The sequence below is a fragment of the Tachyglossus aculeatus genome, chromosome X1 (assembly GCF_015852505.1).
Source record: "Tachyglossus aculeatus isolate mTacAcu1 chromosome X1, mTacAcu1.pri, whole genome shotgun sequence".
Lineage (NCBI taxonomy): Eukaryota > Metazoa > Chordata > Mammalia > Monotremata > Tachyglossidae > Tachyglossus > Tachyglossus aculeatus.
Window position 1 is genome coordinate 134040871 of NC_052101.1, and position 23079 is coordinate 134063949.

Genomic DNA, 23079 nt, shown 5'->3' on the forward strand with positions numbered 1-23079 from the left:
CCATGGCACTAATAGTTCAGCACTGTACTGCGGTCACTTCAGCCGCTGACGAGTCCTGTATGTCAAAACTGTGGTATGCATATTCATTCATTCAGTCGTATTTGTTGAGCGCTTACTGTGTGCAGAGCACTGTACTAAGCGCTTGGGAAGTACAAGTTGGCAACATATAGAGACGGTCCCTACCCAACTACAGGCTCACAGTCTAGAAGGGGGAGACAGACAACAAAACAAAACATGTGGACAGGTGTCAAGTCATCAGAGTAAATAGAAGTAAAGCTAGATGCACATCATTAACAAAATAAATAGAATAGTAAATATGTACAAGTAAAATAGAATAATAAATCTGTACAGACATTGCCAGGTGCCACCCTCCTACCTGCCCTTCCATTCCGTGCTCCAGCAGGAACACGCTGGGCAGGGACAAGCAAGGGCGAGTACATGGCGCAGATCATCGGTGCCATCGTTGGTTCTTCTGCACAAGTTCTTAGTGCAGAAGTCAAAGATTTGACCAATGTCGGGATGGGCGAAGGGGGGACCTTCAGTCTCTTGTATGTCCTACATTCAATCTGTGATCACGTTGCTTTATTTTTTTTTTCTAGCGGCACTATGTTGTTGAATCATTCAACTAGTAGTTGCCAGCAACCCCCGATCTCTTTCTGCTCTATTTGCCCGTCTTTCCCTAGTATGTATTGGTGCTATTGTTTTTGCCCCTACGGGCCTACCGTAAACTTGTCCCTATTGAATTTCTTCGTACATTTTTTTCCAGGCAGCCTACGTCACGTTACAGTTTATTCCACCCTTCCTAAGTGTCGGCAGCTGAGGGTGATGGGCGTTCATGTTCTCAAAACGTGTTTCGGGGCCAGCGGTAAAGCTAGCTAAGAGTCAACAGCCCCAGGACCCATGACCATGGCTCTCAAACCTGCAGGCGGGGTCACCCTGGGGTTTCAGTCAGAGCAGGGGCACATTCTGTGCTTCTCTCTTCTCCCATCTTGGGCTTCCTGGGAACTGCTGAGGGCCGGGAGGAAGGTGGTGCCTTGTCTGCTTGGCACATAGTAAGAGCTTAACAATTACCATCATCATCATCATTATTATTATTGTTGGGCTGGATGAGGATGCAGCCTAGGCACGGGTCTGTCATTTGGGGCTCAGCGCAGGGGTTTCGGCCTGGTCGGACTCTCCTTGGTCAAATACCTCTTGAATCTGCCCCTCTTCCTGCCTCCTGGGCCCGGGTTGTATTCTGAGCCATCTGCCACTCCTTTTTGAGTCTTAGCCCTCAGCAGTTGTGCTCCCACCTTTCCTCTCCGTCCAAAACCCTTTCCGTTGGTTTTGCCTTCTTTCCGAGGCCTGTCCACTCCAATCCAACAAGGAAGCCTGGTCAACTATGTTGCTTATTTTCCTTGGAGTTTAGGCTTTTCGAGGCAGTTGCAAATTGGTAGTTTGACAGGTTTGGGTATCTGTTCAGGCACTGGTGGGTTTGCAGTTACCAGTCTTCGTTTTTTTGCCTTTGGTTCAGGTGGGAGCCACGGTCTTCAGTGAGCTCTCCAAAATAGGAGCGGCTCGGCGAGTAGTATCTGCCAGTTGCTTAAGTATCATGGTGAAATGTAATGAAGCAAACGCTGCTCACTAGGCACCGTTTTCCCTCCCTTCTAACGTGCCCTTCAACCTATCTGCAAGTGTGAGATCAACTGTTGACATGATTATTTTTGGGAAGGATCAAGTGAGCTGGACTTGAGTGCCCTGGTGTGTTTTCAGTTTCCCGAGGGTTGGTTCCTGAGCCTGCTCAGCTCACTCTCCTGGACACCTTTGCCTCTTAGGCTTTCTGCCCATTGGGCACATCCTAGCAATGTCTTAAGTCTGATAAAATGGCTTTCCTAAAGTTAGTTTCCTTTGTCTTGCTGACTTCACCTCTCCATTTCAGAAGTATCTTGAATGTCACCATTATGTGATCTCTTCCTTTAGAGTTTCCATCCACTGTTAGATTCTTGACTGTCAGTGTGCTCTATTGAGTGCTTTTTGTGTGCAGAGCACTATACTAAGTGTTTGGGAGAGTACAGTGCAATAGTCGGTTGACATGATCCCCACCTTCAAGGAGCTGATAATCTGGTGGGGTAGATGGACACCCAATAATTTCTACCTGTTGGTCCCATTGAGAAGAGTAGATATCTGATTCCCCTGCTTAACTATACTAATCAATCCTATTTATTGAGTGTTTACCGTGTGCAGAGTACTGTACTAAGTGCTTCGGAGAATAGAATATAACAGAGTTGGCAGTTATGTTCCCTACGCACAAGGAGCTTACAGTCTAGAGGGGGAGACAGACATTAAAATACATTTTGGATATATGCATAGGTGCTGTGGGGCTGAGGGTGGGGTGAATAAAGGCTACAAATTCAAGTGCAAAGGCAAAGCAGAAGGGATAGGGAGTAGAGGAAATGAGGACTTGGGGAAGGCCTCTTGGAGGAGATGTACCTTCAATCAGGCTTTGAAGGAGGGGAGAGTTGACGCGCTGTTGGATATGGGGGTGTGGGAGTTGAAGGACTGAAATGCTGTCCTCAATGCAATCTGGCCCACAAATTGTTTTTCCAGGTCTCCCTCGCCACACACCCTGGCCTGAAACTGCTTTGGTGAGTTGACCAAAGAAGTCCTTGTCCACCTTCTCTCAGTTTGCAGGTTATTAAGACTCCTCCATTAGTATCACCCTGATTTCTTTTCAGCTTTCCCTTTCACCCTTCTCTGCCTTCTGATTCCTGGACCTCTGAGCATGCAAGGCAACAGTGTGCCCTTCCCCTTGACACCCACACCCCAATTTCCCTGCTTCACTTACCTGACCAATTTTTTCCCTTGTAGCCAGGCACCCTCCAATTATGAGCGGTTCCTCACCATGTCCATTGTTTTCATTTCACCTCAGCTGTGGTCTTTGGCTGATTCCTTCATTGTCTACTACTCTCTCCATTGGATTTTCTCACGCCTTTTACATGACCCTTGTGTGCCAACCTTTCGGAATATCCTAGGATTGTCCGTTCTGTCTTTCATTGTCCTGTCTGTCCATGCAGAACTTTCCCAAGTCCATCCTAGGGTCTCAGCCTCCCCCTGCTCCATCCTCCTCTGCCATTTCTGTTTGGGCGTAAATGGAATCCATCCCTGCCAAACCTAGGCCAGAGTCCTCATCCCTGGGCTTGTCATCCTGCATTTTACCATCTTCTATCTCTCCCCAACCCCCAGCTCTGTGAGGTGGTTCCTGTCTCAGCTTAGGAGTCCTCTTCCCTGAAGGTTATGGGGCTGTAAAGGAGTCCAAAAGATTCTCCTTGGTACCAATTGTTCAACTAGGCCTGGATTTCCAAGATGTCTGCCCTGCAGGAGCTCTTTCCCTCACTTGGGAAGATAGGCAAACCAGCTACCTGAAACCTGGCCTCTCTCACCTTAGCTCCCAAAGCTCTCAAGTCATTCCTGTTTACTGGGCTCCCAAGTGCGTATTACTTCAGTGCTCGGTGTCCATCAGCAATATATAGGGCTATCTAATCTATATGGGTATATAGAGAATATAACTACTAGCATAGAGATGATAATCTATACAGGTATCCGTTGACTATAGCTAGCTCTCTGTGTAGTGGTCTGTCATGCACCAATGGCACTGACCTTGAAATTCACTTGTGGGAGTGTGAGTGTCTGAACAGGCCAGTGCGGGACTTTTGCGTGTGCTCTCATGTTTGATGTTTGCAGCTCCTGGTGCTGTCTTGGCTTTCGATGCCTTTTCTCTCAGTCCTTAAAAAGGTTTGGCTCAAAAAATGCCACTCCTGGATGGGCAGTATGTGAGTCAGGCTGGTCTGTCTGCAGCAGTTGACTCCCAGTGTTCAGCTGACCCACAGCGATGCCTGCAGCCTTATTTTACCATCTCCATAAAATGTTTCCTTTGCTCTCCTTTAATTTCGGTGTTTAAATACCATATTCTGTTTCCCCATCTCAGCTCAGCATGCAGCAGCTGCTGGGTACCCTATTGCATCCATTCCCCTTATACGTCCCTGCCAACGCAGCTGGGCTACAGAGAGCATAGTTTTAATGCTGGGAGCCCTATTTCATTTGAGAACTTGGCGGCTTGTGATCGTACCCTGTCATTTGAGATGGAGCGTAGCCCATAAGTGGTGGTGATGGAACTGCTTAAGGAGTCAGATGTGGCGTCTGGGGGGAGCCCAGGTCTAACGACCACAGAGAAAGTTGGACAGCATTCCAGCTCTGTAGAAGTTTAGTTTTGCCTGGAACCTAGTGCCATGCTGCTACCCCACCCTATTTGACAGTCTCACAAAGGATTTGCCAGTCTCCTTAATTCGATATTCTACTTCCCTGTCCGTCATTGCTTTCATTAGTCAGAATGCTGCTGAGGAAATAGGATTATATGGTGGCATTTAGCTCTCTTTTGCCATTATCAATATCTGGTCGTGCGTATGGCTTTCCTGGGGTGGGCCGATCCATCGCTTTGGTTTTCTTTAGATTTATCATCATCATGTAATGCCTGGCTGATGTGAGGAAGCAGTTTACAGGCATTCCAGAGTCGTCTTGGGAACAGTCATCTGCACTCAGCTATTCTTGAATGATTGACTCTAGAACCTCACATGATGTGCCAAGTCTATTGAATTGGAAGCTCTTCCAGAGGAGCAGAAGTGAGTCCTGACGTCTTGCATCCTGGTCCCTCATTGCAGCTCCCAGCTTGGCTGCATAGAGTAAATTGAAGAGGACATGGCCTACCACATACACCCCTGCTTTACACCATCGGCAGTGGGGAGTTGATCAGACAGGGCACCCCTGACGCTGACCCAACTGGTCTTGCTGTTGTTAAGTAGCCTCAGAATCTTAATGAAACTTTTCAGGTCAGGCAGATTGACTAAGCAAACTCTGGAGCCCAGAACCTCTGATGGTGTCATGTGCTTTTTTCAGGTCTCTGAAAACACTGTGGAGGATTTTGTGCTACTCTCTCTGCACTTTTCCTGGATATGAGAAGCTGAAATGATCATATCCACTGTGTCACACTGTGATCTGAAATAGCACGATGATTCTGGGGGGTATTTAGTTGATGATATTTTTCAGTAGCCAATGAGGATGATGATGGAGGTATCTGTTAAGCAGTTGCAATGTGCTAAGCACTGGGGTGGATGCAGTGCAGTCAGGTTGGAGGCAGTCCCTGTCCCCACACACAGGACTCACAACCCGAGAGAGAACAGGTATTTCATCCCCAGTTTACAGAGGAGGAAACTGAGCCACAGTGAAGTTAAGTGACTTGCCCAAGGCATGCCACAAGCAAGAGGTGAAGCTGAGATTATTGGAACCCAGATCTCCTGACTCCCAGTCCTGTGTTCTTCCCACTAGGCCACGCTGCTCCAGGAGTCCTCTGGCTTAGGGTCTTGCTGGCAGGGGAGAGTATGAGATACCTTGATAGTTGCTGCGATCTCATCTTTTGTCTTTCTTCTGGAAATATTGATAATTGCAGTATTTGTTAAGCACTCACTATTGTACTCAGCACTGGGGTAGATGTACGTTAACTGGGGCCCACCTAGTCTCTGTCCCACATGGGACTCACAGTCATCGGTAGGAGGGAGAACAGATACTGAGTCCCCATTTTACAGATGAGGCACAGTAAGTTGCCCAAGGTCACAGCAGATGAGTGGGGCACCTGGGATTGGAACCCGGGTCCTCTGACTCCAAGGCCTGTACTCTTTCCACTAAGCCCTCCTGATGATGGTGGTGGCATCTCTCAGATCCTGTGGTGTTCCCTTCAGTAGCTCTTGTGTTGAGGAAGAGCGATAAGGTGTGTAAGCAGGGAGCCCCCTCCCTGCCTGGAGATCTCAGCAGGTTCGCCATCAGGTCCTGGTGTTTTGCCGTTTTCCCTTGCCCTGACTGCTGTTCCTCCTCAATAGTTGGGCCAAGTGCTCAGGTTTTTTTTTATGTTTGGCAGGGCTTCGTCTTCAATAATAGAAGGCACATGAAAGAGAACATTGAAATGTTCTTGCCATCTCCTCAGGATTCCATCATTGCCTGTAATGAGGCTTGAGCCTCCTTCTCTCTTCATAGAGGGTCTTTCTTTGGCATGGAGAAGTTCTGGGTCTGGTGGCGGTCTGCAAAGCCCTGAATCTCTTCTGCTTTGGCATCTCGTCACCTGGGGCACATGTTTCTGAATTGAATTTGCACGTCGCATTGCAGGTGTTTGTAAACCTCACTCCTGCCTGAGTTCTGGAGTATTGCCAAGTCCTATGGTGCAGGAGCTGTTTCACTGCCAGTGGACTTTTCCTCTCTGAGTCATTTAATCAAACCAGTCTTGGGGATGCTTAATAAATTTGGGGTTGGGGGGCTCAGGGGAGACCGAACAACATTTTTCCCTCTGGATCAGAAGCCTGGACTAGTAGCCATCAGGCTTGCTTGGTCTTTCTTTGTTGTATTGACCCTGGACATCCCCCTACACCCTACAGTGGGTTGCATGTCAAGAATCAGCCAATGTGGGACAGATTTCTCCCATTTACTAGTGGCAGTCATCAAGCCTCTGACTTTTGGTGTCTTCATTTCTTCTTTTCTGGAAGAAAAGGCAGTGTCTCCTTTCTCTGAAGGGCAGGGTGTAATATCGGTTCCTGACCTCTTTTCCCTGAGGAGCAGGAGTGAAGGATGGCGAGTTCCCTCCAGTTGAGGACTTGGGACATTCACAGTCTCTTACTCCATTCAGTTAGTGAATTCTCCATCCTCCTCGATGCTCCACATCTGACCTCCCTCCGCCTGGAGCCCCACCAGCTGGCCCTCGGGGAGCGGGAGCCAGTTCCCTCGGGAGGGAGCTGCCAGTACCTATTCCTTGCAGGCCCATTGATCATGGCTGGGAGCCTCCAGGTTTTCTGTTTGGGACCCAAGTTAGGAGAAAGGAGGGGCTGTTACCAGAAAAACTGTTCAACATCATACAGGCAGTAAGGAGTGAGAGAGAGAGAGAGAGAGAGAGAGAGAGGGAGTGAGTGAGAGTGAGAATGGTTTTTGTCTTCATTTTCAGAGCATCACTTGAAACTCAGCTTCTCCCCTTTTCCAGGTACCGTGAAAAGGCCAAAAAAGATGCCATAGCTGTGGGCAAGCATGCTGCCAAGCTGCTTCAGGCCATTGGCAAGGTGGGTGTCGGCACCTTTCAAGGCCAGTTGTGATGTGGTTGAGCAGAGGTGGTAAGATTGGCAGGAGGGTCTTTGGACCCTGGACATTCATTCATTCATTCATTTATTCAATTGTATTTATTGAGCGCTTACTGTGTGCAGAGCACTGTACTAAGCGCTTGGGAAGTACAAGTTGGCAACATAACAAGTTTAATGGAACTCCCTGTAACAATTTCAGCCTCTCTTCAGATGTTTTTTGCCAAGTTTGGGATATTTCGATCCTCAGTTGGATACCCATTGAAGTCATGTGGTTGTAAATTAATAGAATTTAGGGATGTCTGGTCCTTGGCGGGGAGTTGGCTAATCCTCCAACATTCAGGTTTATTTTATTCTCTACTAACTTGTCACTCTTACCCTCAAACAAAAACTGTGTTTCTCTCTTTGCAGGCACCAGAATCCATTTCACAGAAAGAATTAAAATTACTCTGTAAGTCTCTTTGGCCGTAATTTTTATTTTCTTACCAAATATGCATCCAGATCTATTGCCTGGGGTACTAGGAGGAGGTTGAAGTGTTTCATAGTATGCTTTTTTCATTTGTCTAGATTGGCATTTGCATTGACTTGCAAACACCTTACTAGCGTGGCCTAGTGGAAGGAATACTGGCCTGGGAATCAGAGGACCTGGGTTCTATTCCTGGCTCTGCCAATTGCTTGCTGTGTGACCTTGGGCAAGTCACTTAACTTCTCTGTGCCTCAGTTTCCTCAACTGTAAAATGGGGATTCCATGACTGTTTCTCCCCCCACCCCACTTAGACTTTGAGCCCTGGGTGGGACAGGGACGGTGTCCAACCTGATTAACTTGTATCTACCCCAGCACTTAGAACAGTGCTCGACACGCCGTAAGTGCTTAACGAATACCATAAGAATAATCAATGCCTCCCCCCAAATAAATTAAACTCTAGATAATAATAATAGGAATAATAATAATGATACTATTGTGAAGCAGCGTGGCTCAGTGGAAAGAGCCCGGGCTTTGGAGTCAGAGGTCATGGGTTCAAATCCCAGCTCCTCCAATTGTCAGCTGTGTGACTTTGGGCAAGTCACTTAACTTCTCTGTGCCTCAGATACCTCATCTGTAAAATGGGGATTAAAACTGTGAGCCCCCTGTGGGACAACCTGATCACCTTGTAACCTCTCCAGTGCTTAGAATAGTGCTTTGCACATAGTAAGCACTTAATAAATGCCATTATTATTATTATTATTTGTTAAGCACTTTCTATGTACCAGACTCTGTTCTAAGCACTGGGGTATATACAAGATAATCGAGTTGGACACAGTCCCTGTCACACATAGGGCTCACAGTTTTCATCCCCATTTTGCAGATGAGGAAACTAAGGCCTAGAGAAGTAAAGTGACTTGCACAAGGTCACAGCAGACAAGTGACAGAGCCAGGATTTGAACTCAAGTCCTTTTTACTCCCAGGCCTGGTCTCTATCCACTAGGCCATGCTAGTGCTATTTCGTATTTGTAAAGTCAACGTTTTCCATCATTATGGTAGTTAAGTGCTTACTATGTGCCAGGCACTGTACTAAGCACTGGGGTGGATACAAGCAAATTGGAACTGTTACACTTAGGTTCTAGAATAAAGAATCAATCAATCAATCAATCGTATTTATTGAGCGCTTACTATGTGCAGAGCACTGTACTAAGCGCTTGGGAAGTACAAATTGGCATCACATAGAGACAGTCCCTACCCAACAGTGGGCTCACAGTCTAAAAGAGTCTAAAAGAAATAAATCTAAGACAATCTCAGGTGGCTTTTTGCAGCCCTACAGTACCAGGCCTTAGGGAGTTCAGCTCTGATCACTCTTTGAGCCATTTACTTCCCAAGAATGAAGCATTGAGCCATTGGTGCATGTCTCCCCAGTTCCAAAGTGCCGTGCTCACACAGGTCATAAACCTACAGCAATCCATATTACTACTACTGCTATAATTTGTTTTCCTGTGTTTAGGTAGCAACTCAGCATTTCTTCGAGTGGTGAGGTGTAGATCACTGGCTGAGGAATATGGCTTAAACTCTGTTAACAAGGATGAAATCAGTAAGTACATAATCATTGCAGGTTCTCACCTTAACTCTCTAAAGTTAAGGGCAACAGCACCCTAAGAGACTGAGGGTTTTGTTGCCTTAACCCTGGCCAAGGCCAAATTTTGATGTGTAGTCAGGGGCTCTAAGATTAGGACTCAAACTCAAACAAAATTTCCTGGAACCCATGACAATAGTGCTTGAAGCTGTAAATGCTCATTTTTCTCCTATATATTTGTTCAGCATTCTCTAAGTCTAAGGACACCCACACTCACACACATTCTATCTCTCTCTCTCTCTCTCCCCCCACCCCCCTCCCCACCCCCCAGTCTCCCAGAACTGCAACTATGGCATTATCCTTAACCCATCTCATTCAACCTGCACAAGCAGTCAGTTACCTGTATCCCCCCCAAGCGATTAGTAAAATGCTTGGCACATAGTAAGCACATAGCAAATACCATAATTGTCATCAATTATTATTATTATCATATAATAATAATTATGGTATTTAAGCGCTTACTATGTGCCAATCATTTCACTAAGCTATCCCATATCATATCCCATCTCAATTACTGCATCAGCCACCTGGCTACCATCCCAGTTTCTAGCCTCTCCCCACTCTAGTCCCGGCTTCTCTGCCACCAGGATCAATTTTCTAAAAACATCATTTTGTGCATATCTCCCCACTCCTCAAAATCCTCCAGTGGATCCCCATCCAACGCCACGTCAAACTTCACCATCTGCCTACCACCTATTCTCGCTCTTCTCCTACTTCAGTCTAGCCCACACTCTTCTAACACCAACCTACATACTTTGCTTCGATCTCATCTCTCTCTCCCCATCAACCCCTAGCCCACACCCTCCCTCTTCATATCCAACAGGCTGCCACTCTCCTCCTCTTCAGAGCCCATCAAAACTCATATCTGCTCCAGGAAGCTTTCCCTGACTGATGTTCCCACCCTATCATCAATCGTATTTGAATGGTTACTGTGTGCAGAGCACTGTACTAAGCGTTTGAGAGAGTACAGTTTAACAGTTGATAGACACATTCCCTGCCCACAAGGAGCTTACAATCTAATCTTCCTCCCTTCTGTATCATGTATAAGCACTTTGATACACTTCCCACCCCCACAATACTTTTCTTCATAGCCCGACTTAGCCCTCATTTACTCTGCCCGCCCTCACCTCCTCTTGTGTATTCAGGTCTACACCCCATAAGCCCTTGATATTCGCCCCAACCCACTTATGTGTCTACCCTTACACTTTGCCATTTCCCCTTTCTATAATTTATTTTAATGTCTGTCCTCTGCCTCTAAACAGTAAGCTCCGTGAGGAGAGGGATTGTATATTGTACTCTTCCAAACACTTAGTACAGTGCTCTGCACAAAGTAAAGCCTCAATAAATGATTGATTGTTTGATAGCCTCATACTCTGTTGCTACCTATAATTCAGTTTAATGTCAGAATCCCTCCTAGATTGTAAGTTTCTCGAGGACAGGGGTTATGTCTACCAAGTCTACTGTATTCCTTAAATTATGTATTACTATTTATTTATTTATATTGATGTCTGTCTCCCCATAGAGACTGTAGGCTCGTAGGCAGAAGATGTGTCTGCTAACTCTGTTGCACTGTACTCTCCTGCACATAGTAGGCACTCAATAAATGCCATTGACTGATACTCTCCCAAGAGCTTAGTACTTGGAACCAGAACACACAGTAAGCACTCAATAAATCCCATTGATTGATTGTAGAGCTGTTGGAGATTACAGGATTGAATATCAGTCAATGAGGTTTAGTCCCAACATTTAAGTACTTCACTGATTTAGATTTTTTTAAGTACCGTTAATGTTAGAAAAGTTCCTTTTTTGTAATTGGAGTAGTGAAATAAAGTGGATGATAAATTAGCATTCGGTGTCTGTCTCCCCCTCTAAGCTGTAAACTTGTGTGGGCAGGGAACGTGTCTACAAACTCTGTATTGTACTCTCACAAGTGGCTTAGAAGAGTGCTCTGCCCAAAGTAAGCACTCAATAAATGTCATTGATGAAGATGATGATGATTGTGTAAAAGGGTCATCTTATTTTTAAGAACAAACCCTCAGTGCCCATTTTTCCCTTGAAGATATTTTTATGGTGGTAAAATTACTGAAAGGAAATCTGCATATTCTTTCTTCTTTCAGTTTCCAACATGGGTAATCCAGATAATGAGATAGTACTGTACTTGTTGCTCAGAGCTGTTGACAGATTCCAAAAACAATATGGTCGATTTCCAGGTAAATGTCTGTTGCAAATTCAAAATGTTAAGAAATTTTTCCATGATAATTTATTTACATATGTATATGCATACCCCCACACATATACAACTGTCTTTTGGGTTTGGAGATGCCCCTGACACTGTGCACTGACACTGCTGATGTTGTGATTGCATTCCTCTGAGTGAGTGTTGTTGAATGACACTCTCTTCCACTCTGTGACTAGGCGTCTTTTCTTTTCTGGCCCCATGCCATTTCGGCCCGAGCACTGACTGACTGACCGACTGCTTGCCTTCCTGAGCAGGGCTGCTCAGACCCCAAGGGTGTTGTTGAACATCACTGCTGCCCCTTCCTCAGCACGAGGTCAGAGTGGGGCTACCTGGGTTTCAGCAGACTTTAGGACTGGGAAGAGGAGAGGATATAGGTGTGTCTTACCACCAGCGGGACGGGTTTTTGTGAGTGGCTTAATGGAAAGAGCACGGGCTCGGGTGTCAAGAGGACGTGGGTTCTAATCCCAGCTCTGCTACTTGTCAGCTGTGTGACTTTGGGCAAGTAACTTAACTTCTCTGTGCCTCAGTTACCTCATCTGTAAAATGGGGATTAAGACTGTGAGCCCCACGTGGGACAACCTGATTACCTAGTGTCTACCCCAGCACTTAGAACAGTTCTTGGCATATAGTACGCACTTAACAACTATCATCATCATCCCCATTTTATAGATGAGGTAACTGTTGCACAGAGAAGTTAACTAACTTGCCTGAGGTCACACAGCAGACAAGTGGTGGAGCTGGCATTAGAACCTAAGTCCTTCTGATTCCCAGAAGAAACAGAAACTGCTTACCATTGGCTTTAAAGCACTTAGTCACCTTGTTCCTTCTTACTTTGTCTCTTTCCTAACTACACCCCAGCACGCACATTTTGCTCCTCTAATGCCAACCTACTCAGTGTTCCTCGATCTCATCTGTCTTGCCACCGACCTCTTACCCAGACCCTACCGCTGGTCTAGAACATCCTCCCTCTTCATATCCAACAAACGATCACTCTCCCCACCTTCAAAACCTTATTAGAAGCACATCTCCTCCAAGAGACCATCCCTAAGTCATCATTTCGTCTTCTCGGCGTTGTCCCTGACTCCTCTCTCTCATTCAACTCACATAGTCCATGACTAAATCCTGTCAGTTTGACCGTCACAACATTGCTAACATAATCCTCCTCGACCTCTCAGCTGCCTTTGACACTGTGTATCACCCCCTTCTCCTCAACAAGCTATCCAACCTTGGCTTCACAGACTCCGTCCTCTCCTGGCCGGAGACTCCTCTTATCTCTCTGGCCGTTCATTCCCAGTCTCCTTTGCGGGCTCCTCCTCCCCCTCCCATCCCCTTACTGTAGGGGTTCCTCAAGGGTCTGTTCTTGGTCCCCTTCTGTTCTCTATCTACACTCACTCCCTTAGTGAACTCATTCGCTCCCACGGCTTCAACTATCATCTCTACACTGATGACACCCAAATCTACATCTCTGCCCCTGCTCCCTCTCCCTCCCTCCAGGCTGGTATCTCCTCCTGCCTTCAGGACATCTCCATCTGGATGTCTGCCCGCCATCTAAAACTCAGTATGTCCAAGACTGAACTCCTTATCTTCCCTCCCAAACCCTGCCCTCTCCCTGACTTTCCCATTACTGTAGACAGCACTACCATCCTTCCTGTCTCACAAGCCCGCAACCTTGGTGTCATCCTCGACTCCGCCCTGTTGTTCACCCCACACATCCAATCCGTCACCAAAAACTGCCGGTCTCACCTCCAGAACATCGCCAAGATCTGCCCTTTCCTCTCCAACCAAACCTCTACCTTGCTGGTTCAATTTATCATCCTATCCTGACTGGAGTACTGCATAAGCCTCCTCTCTGATCTCCCATCCTCCTGTCTCTCCCCACTTCAGTCTATACTTCACTCTGCTGTCCGGATTATCTTTGTACAGAAACGCTCTTGGCATGTTACTCCCCTCCTCAAAATTCTCCAGTGGCTGCCTGTCAACCTACGCATCAAGCAAAAACTCCTCACTCTTGGCTTCAAGGCTGTCCATCACCTCGTCCCCTCCCAGCTGACCTCCCTTCTCTCCTACAGCCCAGCCCGCACCCTCCGCTGCCTCTGCCGCTAACCTCCTCACTGGGCCTCGTTCTCACCTGTCCGCCGTCGACTCCAGCCCACGTCCTTCCCCTGATCTGGAATGGCCCTCCCTCCACACATCCACCAAGCTAGCTCTCTTCCTCCCTTCAAAGCCCTACTGAGAGCTCACCTCCTCCAGGAGGCCTTCCCAGACTGAGCCCCCTTTTTCTTCTCCTCCTCCCCATCCCCCCCACCCTACCTCCTTCCCCTCCCCACAGCACTTGTATATATTTGTACAGATTTATTACTCTATTTGTTTTACATGTACATATTTACTATTGTATTTATTTTGTTAATGATGTGCATATAGCTTTAATTCTATTTGTTCTGAAGATCTTGACACCTGTCTACATGTTTTGTTTTGTTGTCTGTCTCCCCTTTCTAGACTGTGAGCCCGTTGTTGGATAGGGACCGTCTCTATATGTTGCCGACTTGTACTTCCCAAGCGCTTAGTCCAGTGCTCTGCACACAGTAAGCGCTCAATAAATACGATTGAATGAATGAATCTGCCATTTCCTCTCCATTCGAACTGCTACCATTTTAGTCCAAGAACTTATCCTGTCCCACTTTGATTACTATATCAACTTCCTCGCTTTACCTTCCTGCCTCCTGCCTCTCCCCACTTCATTCCATACTTCACTCTGGTGCCCCGATCATTTTTCTACAGAAACATTCAGGCCATGCTTCCCCACTCATCAAGTTGCCCATCCACAGCCGCATAAAACAGAAACCCCTCATCATGGCCTTTAAAGCACTCAATCATCTTGCCCCCTCCTACCTCACGTCACTATGCTCTTAATAAAACCCAGCCTTCACACTTCACTCCTCTCATGCTAACCTAATCACTGTACCTTGATCTCATCTATCTTGCTGCTGACCTCTTGCCCACATAGTAGTAGTAATAATAATAATAATGGTAATGGTATTTGTTAAGTGCTTACTATGTGCCAAACACTGTTCTACTAAGCTCTGGGGTAGATACAAGGTAATCAGGTTGTCCCACATGGGGTTTACATTCTTAATCCCCATTTTAAAGATGAAGGAACTGAGGCACAGAGAAGTTAAGTGACTTGCCCAAAGTCACACAGCTGACAATTCTCGGAGTCAGGATTAGAACACAGGACCTCTGACTCCCAAACCTGTGCTCTTTCCACTAAGCCACGCTGCCTCTCACATCTACATCCTTCCTCTGACCTGAACGCCCTCCCTCTTCATCTCTGACAGACAATCGCTCTCCCCACCTTCAAAGCCTTATTGAGGGCACATCTCCTTTAAGAGGCCTTCCCTGACTAATCCCTCCATTCCTCTCTCCTATTCCCTCCTGTGTTGCACTGACTTGTTCCCTTTCTTCATTCCCCCCTCCCAGCCCCACAACACTTATAATAATAATGATGGTATTTGTTAAGTGCTTACTATGTACAGAGCACTGTTCTAAGCGCTGGGAGAGATACAAGGTTATCAGGTTGTCCCACGTGGGGCTCACAGTCGTAATCCCCATTTTTACAGATGAGGTAACTGAGGCACAGAGAAGTTAAGTGACTTACCCAAAGTCACACAGCAGACAAGTGGTGGAGTTGGGATTAGACCTCGCAACCTCTGACTCCCAAGCCCAGGCTCTTTTCCACTAAGCCATGCTGCTTCCCCTGTGTACTTATGTACATCTCTGTAATTTTATTTATTTATATTAATGTCTTTCTCCCCCTCTAGACTATAAGCTAGTTGTTGGCAGGGAATATGCTGTGGTATTGTACTCAAGTGCCTAGTACAGTGTTCTGCACACAGCATTCAATAAATACGATTGACTATTCTTCCTCTCCCTTCTGTTGCCTTTTCACTTGGATTTACACCCTTTATTCACTCCTCCCTCAGTCCCACAGCCCGTATGTACATATCTTTAATTTATTTATAGTAATGTCTTTCACCCCCTCTAGACTGTGAGCTCAGTATGGGCAGGGAATGTGTCTACCAACTCTGTTGTACTCTCCCAAGCACTTAGTACAGTGCTCTGCAATATAGAAAGTGCTCAGTAAATACAATTTATTGATTGATTGGAATGCCATCCACAGTGTGGGTTTTGGGAGTTCTTTCTCTTTCAGTGGGAGGTTGGGTGGACAAAGAGTGGGATGGCTTTTAGCTGGGACAAAAAGTGATTCCACAGAGGTAGGATTTTACAACTGAGGCCTTCAGCCAAGAGAGCTTGTCCTCTCTTGTTGTTTTAACTCTGGATCGGATACATTTTGAGAAGTCCCAGGACCTTTTTGGGAGGACCTTTCAGAGTCCCACCCCAAATTCACCCAGAGCCTGAAGCTGTGGCTCACATACTGAATCCAGTACTTTATCGTTTGCAAATGTAGCTGGGGTGGAGCAACGGGCTAGACTTCAACAAGGTACCGAATCAGGTGGCATTTTCCCCACAGGCACTTTTACTGTGGTCTGGGCCAAGTTGTTTCTCTCACTTCTGTAGGACTGTAAGTGCCTTGTGAACAGGGATAGTATTGACTAACTCTATCTTATTGTACTCTCCCAAGCACTTAGTCTAGTGCTGTGCACACAGTAAACGCTCAATAAACATCACTGATTGATTGAGGCCCATTTTCCTGTTGGCAGACCACTTTCTGTATGTCAGCCCTGAGACAGCGGGAAGGGCTCCTAAGCACACTTAGCCCAGATAGTAAGAGATTGTTCAATGGGAATGAAGACTTGGCGATGTGGAAATGAGATCTGCTTTTCTATATATTATATAAAAATATGCATCTAAAAATATAAAATATATATATATATATATATTTTAGGAGTGCATAATTATGAAATCGAAGAGGATGTTGGCAAATTGAAGTCTTGCCTCATTGGATTTCTCCAGGAATATGAGCTACCTATCGTAGTGAAGGATGAGTATATCCATGAATTGTAAGCATTTCCTTGGGTGGACAGGTTGATTATTCATTTGGTTCTTATGTGGCGCACGTGGAGAATTTGACCTTTTTTTATCTTTTGATTGTCCAGCTGTCGCTATGGAGCTGCTGAGCCTCATTCCATTGCTGCGTTCCTGGGAGGTGAGCTTTGTGGGCTAAGCATGTGGTGCCAGCAGGTGTAGCCAGCTGCCTTGGGTACAAGTGGTTTCATTTTTGTCCTCGAAGTGTTGCCAGGGTGACCCGCCCAGCTTTCCTGGGACATTAGTTGGGCTGCATTCCTCCAGACCCCGCTCTCAGGGCAACTCTCGCGGTGGCGCTTGCTACGGCTGACGGCCCGGGACGCATGTGTGCAGTCATTCCTTGAGACGATGCTGGATGCATGAATACAGCCGCTTCCTCACACAGTTGGGCAAGTGTGCCTTGATTCTGCCAGTGTACAGATCCACGCTGGCAGAACTATGTGTCCATCTGATACCGACCAACCACTAAACCCTTCAGATAGGAAAGTCTTAAAAAAAAGCGATAGCCCAATTTTACAGTATTTTCCTGCATTCGTTTTCTTCATTAAAACTTACTTGAATAAAAATATGGTTACACTTTCATCTGCTCAAAACTTGGTCACGTTAGTAAAACCACTCAGATTTTACACTTCTTGCTTTTTTGTACTTGTAAAGCTATGTAGGTTACCTTCCCATTTTCAAAGGAAGATGTCCTCTCAAGCATAAGGTTGAACTAAACCCCAGCTAAAAACCTATAATAATAATGATGGCATTTATTAAGCGCTTACTATGTGCAATGCACTGTTCTAAGCGCTGGGGAAGTTCCAAGGTGATCAGGTTGTCCCTCGGGGGGCTCACAGTCTTCATCCCCATTTTACAGATGAGGGAACTGAGGCACAGAGAAGTGAAGTGACTTGCCCAAAGTCACACAGCTGACAATTGGTGGAGCCGGGGTTTGAACTCATGACCTCTGATTCCAAAGCCCGGGCTCTTTCCACTGAGCCACGCTGCTTCTCTATCTGAATGTTTGGGGTTTTTTTCTGCAAACCAGAACCGAACCAAAACCATCATTTTCAGGCAATAAAGGGCAAAGTATGGGGAGATGGACTAAAGAGTTCAGAGAGCCTGATGTACTCATTTTGAAGTTAACTTGGGGCCTGAAACAAGTGTGGTAAATTGTTTTTAGTGACAAGATAAATGTGTAAAAAATATTTTATCAATTGCTTTGGTAGCCAGCATCTGGTGTGATAAGTAGCCCTTCTCTTCATGATCAGTATTTATTGAGGGCATACTGTGTGCAGAGCACTGGGCCTGACACTTGGGGAGCATAAAATAAATATAAAGAGCACAGTCCTTGCTGTCCAGGAGCTTACAGTCTACTGGAGGAAGACCTTTACTTTTATTAGAGAACCGGTATTTGCTATTATTTGAAGGGTTCAGTGTTACTGGAACTGAGGAGGAGGAGAGGTGCAGTGTGCTTTGCACACAGGAAGCACTCAATAAATAAATATGATTGAATAAATGAATTTATGACAGAAGTAGTTTCCTACTCCTCAGAATTCCTTTACACCATTCCGATGTTGATTCTACCTGGTTTCTGAAGGATAAAACTTACTTGCTCCCAGATATAAGCTAGTTTCGCTAGCAGAATTTCGACGTTAGAGTAGTCTGGAAGTTTTCCTGCCACCCCTGAATCAAACAGAAACCCAGCTCTTCCCATCCTACCTAACCTCACTCCTCTCCCTTCAACCCAGCTTGCACATTTCACTCCTCCAGCTACAACCTACTTACTGTACCACAATCTCGTCTCTCGCTGTCGACCCCTTGTCCGTGTACCCCTTCCTGCCTGGAACTCTGTCCCCTTTCATATCCAACAGTACACCACTCTCCCCATCTTCCAAGCCCTACTAAAATCACACATCTTCTCCAAGAAGCCTTCCCTGACTAACCCCTCATTTCCTCACTGTTCGCTCATCTTTTGAATCATCTTCGCACTCGGGTCTGTACCCCTTAATCACTTTCTTATGTACCCTACCCCTAGCCCTTATTCATTCAATCGTATTTATTCAGTCATATCTATTGAATGCTTACTGTGTACACAGCATCATACTAAGCACTTGGCAAAATACAATACAACAATAAACAGACACATTCCCTGCCCACAGTGGCCTTACGAAATAGTGATAATGGTATTTATTGTGTGTACTTTCTTCATTCATTCAATCGTATTTATTGAGCGCTTACTGTGTGCAGAGCACTGTACTAAGTGCTTGGGAAGTACAAGTCGGCAACAAGTCCCTACCGAATGTGTTAAGCACTGTTCTAAGTGCTGGGGTAGATACAAACTAATCAGCTTGGAAGCAGCTCATGTCCCACATGATGCTCATAGTCTTAAATCCCATTAAGCAGATGAGGTAACTGAGGTTCAGAGAAATGAAGTGACTTGCCCATGGTCACACAGCAGACAAGTGGCGAAGCTAGGATTAGAATCGAGGTCCTGATTCCCAGGCCCGTGATCTATTCACTAGGCCATGCTGCTTCTTTGTAAATATCCTTGTACTCTGCTGCTTCCCAGTAAATATCTTTATAATAATAATTATGGTACTTAAGTGCTTTCTATGTGCCAAGCACTGTTCTAAGTGCTGGGTAGATACAAGGTAATCAGGTTGGACACAGTCCCTGTCCCACATGGGGCTCACAGTCTTAATCCCCATTTTACAGATGAGGTAACTGAGGCACAGAGAAGTGAAGTGGCTTGCCCGAGGTCACACAACAGACTGTGGCAGAGCCAGGATTAAACCCACGTCCTTTGACTCCCAAGCCTGTGCTTGTCACTAGACCATGCTGCTTATACTCTGCTGCTTCCCCTCTTTGTAACTGAAGTTTAATTTCTGCCTCCCCCACTAGACTGTAAGCTCTTTGGTACCTACCAACTCTAATGTATGCTCCCAAGTGCCTAATATAATGCTCTGCACATAGTAAGTTTTCAATAAATACCAATGATTCTGGATGGAGTAATTATCTTAAATCCTATTTAAGCAGTCTCTTGAAAAACATTAATTCATTAGTCATTGTCATATTTATTGAGAGTTTACTGTGTGCAGAGCACTTGTACTAAGCGCTTGGAAAATACAATACAGCAGTAAAGACAATCCCTGCCCACAATGGTCTTACAATCAAGAGGGGGGGAGACAGATCATAACAAGTAAACAAGCATCAATATAAATAAATAGAATTATAGATATATACATACATAAGTGCTGTGGGGTGGGGAGAGTGAGGGAAGAGCAAAGGGAGCAAGTGGAGGTGATGCGGAAGGGAGTGGGAGCTGAGGAAAAGGGGACCTAGTCTGGGAAGACCTCTTGGAGGAGGTGTGCCTTCAGTAGGGCTTTGAAGGGGGAAAACATGAAATGTATGAGCAGATATTAACACACTGTACAGTTTTGGACTACTGAAAACTGTTGAGCTTCAAAAGAGAGGTGGCAATTCAAGTGATCAAGATCTCCTGTAGGCCTGCTGTGTGACTTCGAGCAAGTTACTTATCTCCATTTTATAAATGAGAAAACTAAGGTTCAGAGAGGTTGATACATGGTTGATGCCATGATGCATGGTTGATACACTCCCTCTTAGTCTGTGAGTGCTGTGTGGGAATGGGTCTGTGTCCCATCTGATTGTTTTGCATCTACCCCAGGGCTTGACACAAAATGAGTGCTTAATAAATATCATCATTATTATTGTAATATAACACATATCAGTTGAGGTGAAATGTTTATTTTCCTTCTTTAAACTATTATTTTTCTCCCCCACAGGAGCTGCTGCTCAAGAGGCTATCAAAATAATCACAAGACAATTTATCATTTTTAATAATACCTATATTTACAGTGGAGTGACACAGACCTCAGCAACTTTCAAACTGTAGAAGAAAAACAGTATGAATGAAACTGAAATGGCCTTCAGGATGTGCTGTGTGTAAAATACTGTTAAGGTAGCACTGCTGAACTGAAGTTTCCTTGATGCACATTAAAAGTTATTTTTTTTAACCTGTATTATTCTTTTGATAATTTAATTTTGTTGTCCATTATGCATTGCCCTTGGATTTGTACCCTTTAATAACCCCACCCTCAGCTCCACAGCACTTAGTACATATCTGTAATTGATTTTAATGTCCATCTCCCCATCTAGACTGTAAGCTCGTTGTGGGCAGGGACCATGTCTACCAACTCTGTTATGTTGTACTTTCCCAAATGCATAGTACATTGCTGGGCACAGAGTGAGTGCTCAATAAATACGATGGATTGATATTTTTCTGAGCATGAAGATTGCTTTGTTTAATTTACTTTTTTTGTCTAGAAGTTTTTAATCAGTCATATCTGTTTCAAGGAAGGTATTTTCAAAACTTTTCCTACAATATTAGAATTTCTGATTCAATCCAGTCTCCAACTGCTTGCTGAACTATTTTTTTTTACAAGCTACAGCAGAGATTTATAGAAGTGGTTTTATTTGTTCAAACAGCTCTCCTCATATTCAAAGCCCTCCTAAAATCCCACCTCCTCCAACAAGCTTTCCCCAGTTCATTTCCTCACACCCTGAACCACATCATCCCTTTAGCCAACCTTACCACTTGAAGAACTTATTTACATCCTCCTTAGCACTCATGTATATATGTGTACTCGATTATTTGTGTTGACCCACCCCGTTGTCAATATTTTTATCTTTGTCTCCCCCATCAGGATGTAAGCTCTTTGTGAGCAGGGAATGTGACACTTTGTTAATCCATATTTCCCAAGCATTTAGTACATACAGTCCCCCACACCAAGTGGGAGCTCAATAAGGGGTCCTGCTGCTGTGGCTGCTGCTACTACCACTAGGAGAAAAGGCAGAGTTGTGGCATGATGCTTGGAACAGTTATCACAACTGGGTTTTCATTGGTCCATCAAACAATAAAGGCTTTGGGTCGAATTAGCAACCCAAGTGATGGAAACATTAATCCTTATTGCAGCTCTCTCTTGTGCTATCACCCTCTTGAGCAGAAAGGCCGGGGCCCACTATAGAGGAATGCTCCTAACTCTCACCTTGAGCCCTCACCCGGATTCCTGGATCACACACTAGGCTAGGAGGCCTCTGTGGACTCATTCATGAGCAAAAACTGATGGAGAATGGTTTATTAGATATTAGGGCATTCATTCATCCTCAAGCATCATCATTAGTCATTGGTATTTACCAGCTGTGAGCAGAGCACTGTACTGAGTGCTTGAGAGTACAATAGAATCAATTGTATTTATTGAGCACTTAGTGTGTGCAGAAGCAGCATGGTGTAGTGGATAATGCACAGGGCTGGGAGTCAAAGGTCATGGGTTCTAATGCCAGGTCTGCTACCTGTCTGCTATGTGACCTTGGGCAAGTCACTTCACTGTGCCTCAGTTACCTCATCTATAAAATGGGGATCGAGACTGAGCCCCACCTGGGACAGGAACTGTGTGCAACCTGATTTACTTGTATCCACCCCAGCATTTAGTATAGTGCCTGGCACACAGTAAGTGCACAGTGCTCTGCACACAGTAAACGCTAAATAAATACGATTGAATGAAATACCATCATTATTATTATTATTATCCATCTGTAAAGTGAGGATGAAGACTGTGAGCCCCACGTGGGACAACCTGATCATCTTGTACCCCCCAGCACTTAGAACAGTGCTTCGCTCATAGTAAGTGCTTAACAAATGCCATTGCTATTATTATCATTATTTCTAAGCACTTGGGGGAGTACAGTATAACAGGCACATTCCCTGTGCACAATAAGCTTACAGTCTAGAGGGGGAGCCAGACATCAACATAAATTACAGATATGTACATAAGTGCTGTGGGGTTGAGGAAGGGGCGAATAATAATAATGATTATGGAATTAAGCATTTATGTGCTTGTCACTGTACTAAGTGCTGGGGTAGATACAAGCAAATCGGGTTGGACACAGTCCCTGTCCCACATGGGCCTCACAGTCTCAATCCCCATTTTACAGAGGAGGTAACTGAGACACAGAGAAGTAATGTGGCTTGTCCAAGGTCACACAGCAGACAAGTGGCAGAGGTGGGATTAGAACCCATGACCTTCTGGCTCCCAGCCCCATGCTCTATCCATTATGCCAAAAGGGAGCAAATCAGGGTAACGCAGAAGGGAATGGGCGAGAGGAAATGAGGGAAGGCCTCTTAAAGGAGATATGCCTTCAAAAAGCTTTGAAGGTGGGGAGAGTAATTGTCTGATATGAAAAGGGAGGGTGTTTCAGGCAAGTAGCAGGATGTGGGCGAGAGGTAGGCAGTGAGATAGACAAGAATGAGGTCAATAAATACGATTGATGATCATGATGATGAGGTATAGTGAGTAGGCTGACTTTAGAGGAGTGAAGACTGGGCTGCATTGTAGGATAGTAGTGAGGTGAAGTAGGAGGGGCCAAGGTGATTGAGTGCTTCAAAGCCAATGGTAAGGAGTTTCTGTTTGATGGGGAGGTGGATAGGCAACTATTGGAGGTACGTGAGGAATGAGGAAACATAATCATTATTATTAATAATTGTATT

At 45.4% G+C, this 23079-nt stretch overlaps 1 protein-coding gene across 1 annotated transcript in view; it reads left to right on the forward strand.

Annotated features, from left to right (window-relative positions):
• NAE1 (NEDD8 activating enzyme E1 subunit 1) overlaps positions 1-20554 on the forward strand; it is a 47488-nt gene extending 26934 nt beyond the window's left edge. The window contains exons 14-20 of the mRNA XM_038772754.1: positions 7052-7127; positions 7554-7593; positions 9119-9205; positions 11365-11457; positions 16390-16504; positions 16601-16650; positions 20318-20554. Of these exons, the coding sequence (XP_038628682.1) occupies positions 7052-7127; positions 7554-7593; positions 9119-9205; positions 11365-11457; positions 16390-16504; positions 16601-16650; positions 20318-20427 (571 nt within the window). The 3' untranslated portion in view covers positions 20428-20554. The remainder of the gene's footprint in view (positions 1-7051; positions 7128-7553; positions 7594-9118; positions 9206-11364; positions 11458-16389; positions 16505-16600; positions 16651-20317) is intronic.
• Positions 20555-23079: the final 2525 nt, after the last annotated feature.